This window comes from Amphiura filiformis, chromosome 3 (genome assembly GCF_039555335.1).
Source record: "Amphiura filiformis chromosome 3, Afil_fr2py, whole genome shotgun sequence".
Taxonomy (NCBI): domain Eukaryota; kingdom Metazoa; phylum Echinodermata; class Ophiuroidea; order Amphilepidida; family Amphiuridae; genus Amphiura; species Amphiura filiformis.
In genome coordinates this window covers 22628562-22641259 of record NC_092630.1, presented here as the reverse complement: position 1 = coordinate 22641259, position 12698 = coordinate 22628562, and the positions used below count along the sequence as shown (strand labels likewise).

The window sequence follows — 12698 nt, the reverse complement described above, 5'->3', positions numbered from 1 at the left end:
CAGTCCCGTGGCGGCCTCCACTAACTAGCTACTAACTTGGGTTATGGGCGCTGAATTTCATGTTCACTGTCACTTACTCATCAGCGAATCGACCCTTTTTCAACCACCTACAGTACCCAAATTCGGCATACTATGTAAGACACTCATCAGGATAAGCGAACAGAGCGTACTGTAAATGGAGCTTGTACCGAATACGTGTGGCATTCTTCAGAAGTGAGCGGTCCGTTTACCAAAATTTTCGGTCAAATCTCCATTCAATTAACACGGGACGTTGGCTAGCTATGTCTTGCCCTCACTCACTATTTTACCAAAGTACGAATATTTCTGAGCATCTAACCTAGCTGTAATTTTAGGTCATGTTAGAGGAATATATTTGCTAGAAGTTTTTGAGAGTACTTTTAATATTGGCGGTTATTTTTCACACATTAGCGTTAACTAGACAAATGCCTATTCTTCTAACATGGCACGATTTGTACAGGTCACAGCTCAATGGTGAGAGCACTGTGTATTGTGTATAGGAAAACGGACAGTAACTGCAGTATGGCCCACCTCTAGAACATGTATACATGTACCAACATCAATTTCAATTCTAATCTAAGAAATAAAATCTATGATTCTGAAAACAATTCACTTTTTGACCGAATTATGTATACTTTAAAAAAAAAATTGATTTGATAGATATCTTGGTCAAAGGTCATTCATCCCATTTCAATTTTCATAAGCTTTCATTGTTGTCTTCATATGACCCTTACTACATACAGGTGGTGTTGTGGTGTGAGTTTCATTTTAACACTAACCCGCCAGGGGCTTTTTGGCGACGGGAAGGGAAAGACGGAAGGAATAAAGAGAGAAATGAAAAGTTGTTTGCTCTGGGTGGGATTCAAACCCTGGACCCCTCGCATGCCAAGCACGGGATCGGCGACACTTTGCCACGGGTCTTGGGTTTCGCTGGCCAGCGAAACCGTGCCTATATCACTTAGGGTGATTGCGTCATCACACCATGTGAGATGCACGCACGAACAGTGCATTTATCAAGTAGTATTTTGTAGTACTCAGGCGGGTTAGGGTTAACAAAGGCCTACTAGATTTAGAAAGTGGTTCTTTGAAAGGGAGTCCCAAGGAACCCATCCCTTAGCTGTAACTACAAACGAGAGTGCATGCCTTTTTAGCTACATTTACTTTAAAAACATAAATTATGTTTTCACACTTAAACCTGGTGCCTTAAAAGACACCAGATTTGTGACTATAGTAACAGTTTATGAATACAGAAAACAATACAAGTTTTATTTAAAAAAAACCACACCAAATCAATCTAAACCAAAAGATACACCAAATCAATATAAACCAAAAAAACACACCAAATCAACAACAACAAAAAACACACAAACCAACAAACCAAAAAAACCCCAACAACAATAACAACACAAAAACAAAACAGTCTAATTCAAGCCTGACTCATGGCATTACCCAATCAATTATAGGATTTAATTTTAATAGGACTGCATTAATAATGATTAATTAGGCTTAGGCAACAAAAAAATTCCTTTAAAAAAGGAATGGGCGCCCAACTGTTTGGATACTTTTTTTTCTCTTTAAAACAATAATGTAATATTAGCATAGAAAGAAGTCCATTAATTTTGTATTTTAAACAAAGAATATACGCACAACATTTTATCCCGAACATATCAGAAAACAATAATAAAATCAAATCCAAGCAAATTGTGGTTTTATTTCTAAGCTGGGCATACTTTTAAGCAAAACGGTTGCGAAGTAAATCTAGCAAGACCGAAATTAGGCGCTCTTTGCAAAGTCAAGCCAAACAAGAGAAATGTGTCTGATTGGGGAAGGTGTTCTGACAATCCAAATATAAACTTAGTCCACCTCAAATGACCTGTAACAATTTGTGATTGACATTACTTAATTCACCTCGGATGACTTTGATCTGACATTCAACTTTTTCGTTCTTACACCAATCATATCCATGCATAACAATTTAACTCTTACAACTTCCTGTCAACTCTCTAATTGAAAACTCTAAATTTCTGTCTGTTTGCCTTTTCTGTCTACAGTTTGTTACAATTATTATGATAAGCAAACATTGCTGGGTAGATAACAGGATTTAGTTATTTACTTAATCCAATCATGGAGGTAGTATAGCTACAACCTTGGCGAAAAATGTTGCCACACCTGAGCGTTAATTGGCCAACATCCTTCCCGCTCCCCTATTGCAATGTTGATTTGGACAAAATCGTCATCATTTCTACATTACAGTCTCCCAACATTGGAAAATGGGGGGTGGGGGGGGGTGGGGAAGGGGCAAGTGTAATCTGAATGTGCATTTGCAACTATCTATAATAAATTACTGAGTTTGGCGACTTGGTAAGGCTAAAAACTCCTACGTTTTACATTATTTCGGAAAACGGATTTTTGCGTTGTGTAGAGTAAAGTTGTCCGCACCCCAATAAAACGTCCAATTTTGTTTTTGTTTACGTTAAGGGTGTCAAATTATGTTAATTAGTTTCAAAGCCACTAGCAGAGTACCTGCATGCTAAAACTTTTCAGGCCAACACAATACACTAATGTTGATCCTGTCATCAGTGTGAGGATATTATGCCTGTAGTCTCAACTATTACATGACACAGTAGAAACTCAATTAACATCTACTGTTTATTCAACTAATTTATCAACATTAGCATGTATTCTGTGTTTTTATGGAGAACCTATAGTCAACAGTAGAGTGTTTGTTTATTGAATTAGTTTGTAAGTGAAACTTTTGAAGGACAAATTAATCAGGGTTGCCAAAAAAAATCATAACTTTATATGAAATAGAGTGTAAGGAAATGTGAATAAAATTGTTTCAGCTGCACAGTGGTGTAGCCAGGACTATTTCAGAGAGAGTGGAGAGGAGAGAGAGAGGGGGGGGCAAGGCAAATTTCATGGGGGGGGTTGTCACAAATGGACTAAAGAGTACGACAAATTGATCCAAAATGGGCTAACAAATAAAAAGTACAACAAAATCTAAAATATCAGATCAGCCAGCAGGCCACAGGGGCCAAGAGGGATGTGAATAAAATTGTGTTCATCTGCTCAGTGATGTAGCCAGGACTTTTGCAGGAGGCGGGGGCAGCAAGGTACATTTCAAGGTGGGGGACAAACTTGGATGAAAATGATAAATCCAATGAGGCTATCTTTTAGAATACCCTACCATTTTTTTACATTCACAGTGTATGTGTAGGCCCCTATGGGTCGTTCATAAAAGACCCCCATTGAAATTCTACAGTGGTAGGGTGGCCAGCATCCCACAGGGGCAAGACTTCTCATGGTGGATATGATATGGTGGCAAGAAGACTTGCTTCGATCATGATCTAATTGCAATTTCAAGCCATTGATTTATATGGAAAAGATACTAAATATTAGACTTCTAAGTTCTAAATAATAATCTCCTCTCATACCATTAATCACATTAAATAAAACATTTACATGTACACAAAATATAACTAAATTTACCAACCGCGAAAGACCCTGATCGCGAAAGACGGGTGACCGCTAGTTATACAAAATAGTACGGAACTATCCCATATTTAGCTTCGATTGCGTGCTTTTAACACCAGAACGTGCTGGTGTGGCCCTGGTGTGGCAACCAATTTCCGCCAGAGTTGTAGTAGGCTTACTACCTCCATGATCCAATCATGGCAATAACATCAATTTTGGTCTTCAGTGTTTTAAAATACAACAATGTAGAGCATGTATAATTAATATGCCGTGTTGTTTGCATACAGTTTTCCGCCCAATTGTGCCACCATATTGCAACTTTGGCAATAACCGCTATATAGATTCTATGGTAATTAGCAAACAAAAGCCATCAGTAGAGTCCTCGTTAATTGAACTTATCACTATGGACCACAATAGTCTCATCCCAATGGCATAGTCCAATAACCTCAATTACATAATCATAGTGCAAAATTTGACCTCAAGTTGCAGAGTATGAGTTTGTGTACCCAAATTTTCAAAGGATGAAAGTAGGCCTACAAATGTATTAGGGCTTAAGAACTGTTCCCATGATAGATGAGCATGTTGTGGATCCTAGTGTATGGTCAAATGTCACCGTCTATCGGGTTTCTAAGGCACACGGTAAACTGGTTGAACCCATACAAAGGTCAGGATTTATTTGGTGTTTTTATAAATCCTAATTTTGTATTTTAAACAAAGAATATACGCTCACCATTTTATCCTGTGCATATCAGAAAAAATAATAAAATAAAATCCAAGCAAATTGTGGTTTTATTTCTGAGCTGGGCATAATTTTAGCAAAACAATTGCGAAGTCAATCTAGCAAGAGTGAAATTAGAAGCTTTTCACAAAGAATCACAAAGTCATGCCTATATTTTGGCGCCTCCGTAGAGGGCGCCAAAAACAACAACTTTTCTAGTACAGGCAAATGGACTACAAATGCCATGTAGGGTTGGTGGGTCCGGAAATGTGTTTTTTTAATGTTTTTTTTGTTTGTTTTTGTTCTGGAAGAGGTTAATGACCCTAAAATCACAAATTTAAGCTTGAAAAATCTGATGTTGTTTTGCAAATATATTTCAAAAATTTTACAATATATTGAAACAAACAAAAAATCCCCAAAACGCAAAATCTGGGTAGGTCAGGCCCGGAGAAGAGAAGAACTTTGCTTTTTTACCCCCTCGCCTTAGACCCCTAGATATTCAAGATAAAACAAAATTATGACCAAGTACTGTCTATTGTTTACCAATCAAACCATCAGTGCGCATCTACCAGAATTAAAAATGTAGTGCCAATTACCGCCTAAGCCCAAGCATGTCTGCAAATGACCAGTTTGTGCATGTAACTATTTCAGGAACCCTTGTATTAGATGTCTACCACGCCTTCCAATTACCTATGACGTCAGTTATAACCTGAACCTGAATATTATGGACAAGACTGTGTGTCATTGATAATATAGTAAAATTAACTTTCAGTATAGGCCTAGATGACAATCTCAATATCTAAACATGACAAAAATTAATTGTCCATAATAATAGTTCATGAAAAGGTCATTACCATCATATTCAATGTCAGCATAGTTTTAGTATAAATAAGGAAAATAGTGTTGACTCTGTATCAAAACTAAACCCTGATATGGAATGTGAAATTGTGGATTGAATAATACATGTACAGGGTGTATCAAAACGATTGGTACCAATCAGCTTTGTCGTCTAATATGTACAGGGTGTATCAAAATGATTGGTACCAATCAGCTTTGTCGTCTAATATGTACAGGGTGTATCAAAATGATTGGTACCAATCAGCTTGTCGTCTAATATGTACAGGGTGTATCAAAATGATTAGTACCAATCAGCTTTGTCGTCTAATATGTACAGGGTGTATCAAAATGATTAGTACCAATCAGCTTTGTCGTCTAATATGTACAGGGTGTATCAAAATGATTGGTACCAATCAGCTTTGTCGTCTAATATGTACAGGGTGTATCAAAATGATTGGTACCAATCAGCTTTGTCGTCTAATATGTACAGGGTGTATCAAAATGATTGGTACCAATCAGCTTTGTCGTCTAATATGTACAGGGTGTATCAAAATGATTGGTACCAATCAGCTTTGTCGTCTAATATGTACAGGGTGTATCAAAATGATTGGTACCAATCAGCTTTGTCGTCTAATATGTACAGGGTGTATCAAAATGATTGGTACCAATCAGCTTTGTCATCTAATGAAACACCTGCTTCTTCCAAATTCAAGATTAGATCAGCTTGAAATGACTACAATTTATGACCCTTTATCACATAAAAGGGGGGAGCTGATGGACATCTTGGAATCAAAATACACTGTTTGATTATGTTAGGGGGGGGGCCCTTAAAATTTTTGACCCTCTTAATGGGGGGGCAGTGAAAAAATGACCACAAATTTTCCTGGGAATATTGAGTTTATATATGCTTTTCTATGGGTTGATCCATAGTTTTCATGTCAAAAAAAGGGGGGGCCTGAAATTTGTGAGATCTCGAAGGGGGGAGGGAATTTGCGATGACATTTTTTGCATCAGGCCCCCTAACAAGTGTTTGTGAACGGTCCCTAAATCTACAAATAAGGTGGACGTTAATGCTGTACATATTTGGATGTGGCAGTCTTGGCCATACTCATTGGATATTGATGGGTACCAATCATTTTGATACACCCTGTACATGTACTTTTAAATTAAATTAAAAACTGAAAGTCAAAAGTACCCTGTGAGCTGTGTTCTCTTTTATTGTCATTAAACTTTGTTGGACCATATTTTGAATGAGCCATGCTCTCACTTTCAATGCAAAATCTGGGTTAGTTGGACTCCGAGAAGAAGTTGATTTTGATTGTTTTAATGAATTGGTCATATTAGAATGATAATAACATGGATTCCAAAGTTGGGCTTTGAAGGCAACGAAACATGACAATGCTCTGCATGAATGACTACAGATGACAACAGCCCTCGAAGTAAGGATCTGAAGGGGCACGGCAACTTTTTTAGGGCAAGTTGATAATTGCCTTGGATTTTCACTGAAAAGGCAAGGCAGCACAGCAGTTTGTAATATTTCAAGAGGGCATCATGGCAACTGTTGAAAATTTGAGAAGGGCACCAAGGCAATTTCTCAAAAGTGAAGGGCAAGTTGATAATTGCCTTGGATTTTCACTGAAAAGGCAAGGCAGCACAGCAGTTTGTAATATTTCAAGAGGGCATCATGGCAACTGTTGAAAATTTGAGAAGGGCACCAAGGCAATTTCTCAAAAGTGAAGAAAACACACACAAACATAGATAGATGATTATATAATAAAGGGGAAGGGCTGGGGCACCCACGGCAACTTCATTAGAGGGCACGGCAAGTGACTGCCTTGGGTAAAGGACATATTTTAAGGGCATTACGGCAGTGGGGGTGGGCACCCACAGCAAAATGCCATGGGTGCCGTGGGTTAATTCGAGGGCTGGATGACAACACACTTTTCAACAAAAGCAACAATTTCAATCAGTTTGTTTTGAAAAGTGTCTGTGATAGTTACTGCATGGCACAAATGTAAAGTACCAATATCTGTTTGCAGCTAGAGGCCAGAGCATTGGATTTGTTTCGCTGTATGAAACAGGTTTGGAACCATGGTCTTTGTGTATGTGCTGCAAATGGTAATGTAGCTCTATCTCCCGATCAGCTCCTTGGATCTGAAGGAGGGGGGCTGGGGGTAAAATGAGCCACTTTTTTAAAATTCAGGACAAATGCCCCCCCCAATTTTTAAGATGGATTGATGCCGTCACTTGGATCAGAGAGTGCATTGTATAGTGGCTGACAACTGCCCAGTGCCCAGCATACCGTATTTCCTTGAATAGTCACCCCCCCTCAAATAAACATCCCCACCACTTTTTAATGACCTCTCGGTTCGGAAAATGCAATGCCCTCACCCCTCAGGGGTGGTTTTTTTCTCTCGAGGAAATACGGTATATATGTACACGTAGGCAGCATGGTGTGTGCATCCTAAGATATAATTTCCTACAATCCAGGGCAGGGGGCTAATTATTGTTGCCACACCAACTTTCAATTGGTCTTCTCCTAGATGCTCCGCTTCAAAGCAATCCATCTTGTTCACATGTGAAATCTTTGAAACTACATTAATCTTTATTCCACATACCATGTACAATGTACATTAGATTATACATACTTCCATTCACCAACCCCAAGATGACCAAGTCCTCATCAACATTGTGAAAGGGGGAGGGGAGCCATTGCATTCCCTTTTTGCTGTAAAACAATTCACACCAGCTATGCCATTCCATAAAACACAAAACATCCCCAGTGGTAATGGCATCTGGCAGTAAGAAGTTGTCAAAGTCCCCCAACAGTTTTTGCACATTTAAGACAAGTGGATGTTCTTTGCCTTCCAGGTCTTTTACCATGTAATGAGGTGTAGAGAGCATATCTTCTACATGGTTCATCTTCCCGCATCCTCAGGATATGTCCCAGGAATCATAGTTGTCATGATTTGACAGAGTTGATAAGAGACACATTATAATAAATTATATAAATTACAAATTTTACAATCCCAAATGATATATCATATCACGAAGGTTGCGAGATGCACAGTCATCACTTGCTAAAAAGTCGCGGGAAATTTGTGGTTGACTGAAAATTTACATTTTTTCTAGCCCTGTTCACAACCACACGCTCTCCCTCCGTGCATGCCATTAGAGGGTATCGTGATCCCAAAATCTGCGAAATGAGCAACATAACACACGTGTATGTGATGCGATCAAGCAAAATCAGTCGGAACTCGGATATATTGATTTTGAGATATAGCCAAACAAAGAAACTATTTCTTTTTGTTTCCTCTTGTTTTGAAATCTCTTTAATTGCTCATATCTTTGGAACTGGTTGTTCAATTTCAATGGGGTTTTCTGCAAAATACAGCTCTGTAAATGAATTTTACTATCTAAAAGAAACTGAAAATTTTATATTTCCGAGTTCCGACTGATTTTGCTTGATCGCATTACGTAGTATAAAACAAGAAAATTAAGTTTAGTTTCCTCTTTTGGTATATACCCTAACAAACTAATAAAATTTATTCTGATTCAGATCAGCACATCCTCAGTTTATTTTAAGCTCCTTTTTTATCAAATATTTGGCAAAGCATCAAAAAGGTACACAACAAATGGGAAATTTATCGAGCTGCCAGTGCAGAATTTTAACAGAAGAGCAGTGAGCATATATAGCCACAACTTTTTAAAACTTATCAAAACAACAACAAATAGCATTCTACCTGTTCACAAATTTGACAATTAGTACATTAAATGGGGAGAATCTACACTGAGATTCTTGTAAAAACTGCGGCCAGAATCAAAATGGATTCTCCAATGGTGAAACAATATTCTACCCCTACAGATACCCCCTCCAATGCCCGAGGGGGTCACTCCCATTGTGGCCTGTACACCATCCGCGATAATCAACTTTTGAAAAGCACCCTAAACAAGGATTTAACCCTTGGCTAAAACGACACCCTAAACAGGGATTTCATTCCAAACATCAAATTTCATACCCTAAATTTCATTTCCGCGTATTTAGCAATTGCAATTTTGCTACCCTTTTTTCCAATTTTTCATGTTTTTGACACCCTAAACGTGATACGCGCGTATCGTACCTACCCACGTAAAAACGACCCTTTTTACGCGGTTTCATTATCGCGGATGGTGTACAGGCCACAATGGGAGTGACCCCCGGCTCCAATGCCTCCATTGGCAAATAATGTGCTAAAATATTATAAAGTCTGCACAAAAAGTAACGCAGCTGTTATAAATACGCCTATAGATTCAGAATTAATAATTGTTTTCAAAATATTTCAACATAGAGAGAAGGATGATTTATTTAGGCAAATTTTGATACCTCATTTGTCAAATGTCGTCCAACATTAAAAACGCAGTAGTGCTTTTATAGAAAAATACCCAAATTTAAAGTTGCAGTTTACAGCGATCAATGGTTATTATGCCAGCTCTGTAGCATGTAAAGCACATCATTATCTTTGCGCTTTACTTCAAATCAATACAAATAGCTACAAGTATTGTTAATATTGAACAAAACTGGACAAATTGGGTATCAAAATGCGCGTAAATAAATCATCCTTCTTTTTATGTTAAAATATTGTGAAAACAATTATTAGTTCTGAAGCTATAGGTGCATTTATAACAGCTGCGTTACTTCTTGTGCAGACTTTACATCTCTGCAGCTGAAAAATAAGTACTGTTCAAGTAATGTTCAATTTTGCACCAAAACATATTTTTGAAGGGCTAAATAGTACCTAAGCCTAGACCTAATGCTTTGAAATTGAATATTTTCGACATTAAGACTGATTTCCCTTGATATTGTATGCGGCATTCTTGTGCAGGGAATCCTTATTTCTTGGCACCCTGGTCAATCAGAGCGGACCTGTCAAATGGGGAAGTTCCTACTGCATCACTGTTTCCATAGCAACTATTAGCGTATACCTTCCTTAGGTAGCACTGTCCTTGTAGGAGTTTCCCTTTATATGCTGACCTCATTTGCCCTATTATTAAAATGTAAAAGTCGACACATTTCATGCTATATTTGTTTTTGTGCTTTTGACATTCCGATTTCTGAACAGTAAAAACAACAATGTTTTATATATATTATAAGCCTATTCTTTCTATGTGAATGTATGTAAACAAGTTTATATAACAACTGATTTATCAAAACAAGTGAGAAACAAGTGAAATAGTTCCAAAATACATGTAGCAAAGTACAAAATTTTTAATCATGGAGAGAATCTAGGCCTTACCCCTGGAGACAATATCAAAATCACCTCATTTTCAAATGTTGTAATAGTAAAGTCTATGGAAATATCTCATTTGCTCTTGTCAAGACAATGTTAACTGCATGTTAAACTGATTCCAAATATTTAAAAAACAAATAAAGTGCATTGGTTTTTTTTTCATTAATATAAAACAGCATATTTATAAAGCATTACTAAATAAGGATGAATGCAATAAGTTTTAGGAGCCAAACAAAAGGAACAAAATGGAATTGAGTGTTAGATATGTTTGGATGGTATAGACCACTTGACATCATTGTTTATAAATAAAGGCGAGGGACTGGTCTATCGATATGCTTGAACGAACCGCTTCACTGTTTAATGGCTTATCTTGTACTTACTATATATGAAATGCGGTTGGCGATTTAAAATGCATGTGTGCCCTGAACAAACTATGATGCGTACTAACTTGCATACGCACACTGCAGGGCAAAGAATATTAATGGAAATTGCCCTAATTTGTGCGCATACAAAAATGGTACCGAAATTCATGAGCCAGTAATTTGTGATTATTTTTGGCATGTTAAAAAAAGCCGGAATTCCAGAAAAAAAGGGAAAACTTGCATCTCTGTATTTTCCCGTTCACCAGGTTTGGTTGTGTAGGTTTTCAATCAATCAATCAATCAATCAATCAATTGATTGGTTGATAAATCAATCAATCAATCAATCAATCAATAAATCATTTAATCAATTGATTTGGTTGATAAATCAATCAATCAATCAATCAACCAATCAATCAATAAATCATTTAATACTTACAGGGTAAGATATCTTTGTATCTGTTCTTTCTGATATTGTTTTCATTTTCACCAGCTTTTGTTGCGTAGGCTTTCTCTGTCTTGTATCGCTGTGATTGTGTCTTCAAGGCCTGGGAAAAAATAACATTTAAAAACATTATAAATTATTGTTCTCACATTTGAATAAAGTCAGGCCTTGCCGTCGCCCAAACTCGATTTTTAGTGAGCGATTTTCCACTTGCCACAGACACTTAATATCACTCACTGCGAATCTCTCAAAATCAAGTTCGAATCAGCCAATTCATCAGCATTTAATTGATTCCATGCCCGGTGCCCCCTTCAAGCGGAGAAAGTCACAATTTTACCGCGCTTCTGCGCATTTCAGCATAAATACATAAATACTGCGTTTTCAGACTGAAGCTCTACTAGATTATACCAAACAAGTGGTACTTGTGAAAATTGGACCACTCGTCTTGCATCATGCTAGCGAGTGATTAAACCCTCACCTTTAAAATCTAAACAGCAAGGCCTGTAAAGTTCAACTTTATTGTTAGCATTTTCAATGGGAATTTTCCAAGTTTTCACATTGATGGTGGGCACATGCCCCAGTGCCCCTTTGCTGTTACATCACTGAAAACTTATTTTTTGGCATTCACATTTTCAAATGTCCCAGGAATATACATGTACAAAAAGTTTTCGGGTGAATGACTTTTGAAATAGCTGTGACAAGTTTTTAAAAAAAATTGGAATTTTTTTTGTAGTAAATCTATAACACTATTTTATCAGTTATTTGTGATTTTATAATTTGGTGATCACAGAGATGGGATAAATGGTTTCTGGACCTCTTGGTTTCTACACTCAATCGTAAAGAATTTGCACGATACATGTATATGTCGACAATACTCGACATCTAAACTCTTTGAGGAAACTATGTACTTGGAAAAATACCATAGACTCTTGAAACGGTACTGCAATTGAGCAATTGTAGTGTATTTAACTAACTATATTGAGTGTTGACCAACTTCAAACTTGTTTACTGATTACTTTAGAAAAATTCAAAGATCTTTGGACTTTGATCCATGATGTACTTGTGTGCAATATAACAAACCTATTCAAAGGAAATAGGTATATTTCCAAATTTTGCGCACACCATACAGTTGAAATTGTTCACACAGAAAGTGTACACATCATGAAACTGACGACTATAAAAATAGTATTGTAGTTTAAATCAGTAAAAATACCTAAAATACCATAGGCAGGCATAACATTAACAAGAACTGTCTTTAAAAAGACAACACCATGGATGAAGATCATGTTTCATAATTTTGCATTGACAAGTACTTTGAATGATGGTAATTTTGTGTGTGTGGCACAACTAACCGGGTGGGAAATATAAAAGTAGAACTGAATACACACCACAAATGCAACAGGGTAGTGCTGTGTATACATGTATACACGGTATGTATGCATTATGTGGTGTAATGTGCTTGCAAAAACTCAAACATTTATACAGATGTGCAGGGTCAACACACACTTTGATCAAGATTTGGGTCAATCCTTCATGTGATTATTTTGTGTACTTATACTAAAATACTAACCATAACACTA

General features: G+C 37.1%; 1 protein-coding gene across 3 annotated transcripts in view; it reads right to left on the bottom strand.

Moving 5' to 3' along the window:
- The window catches only part of LOC140148225 (tyrosine-protein phosphatase non-receptor type 12-like), an 85348-nt gene that overhangs the window by 68105 nt on the left and 4545 nt on the right, over positions 1-12698 (bottom strand). For all 3 annotated transcript variants that reach the window (XM_072170096.1, XM_072170094.1, XM_072170095.1), the window contains exon 2: positions 11113-11221. In XM_072170096.1, the coding sequence (XP_072026197.1) occupies positions 11113-11221 (109 nt within the window). The remainder of the gene's footprint in view (positions 1-11112; positions 11222-12698) is intronic.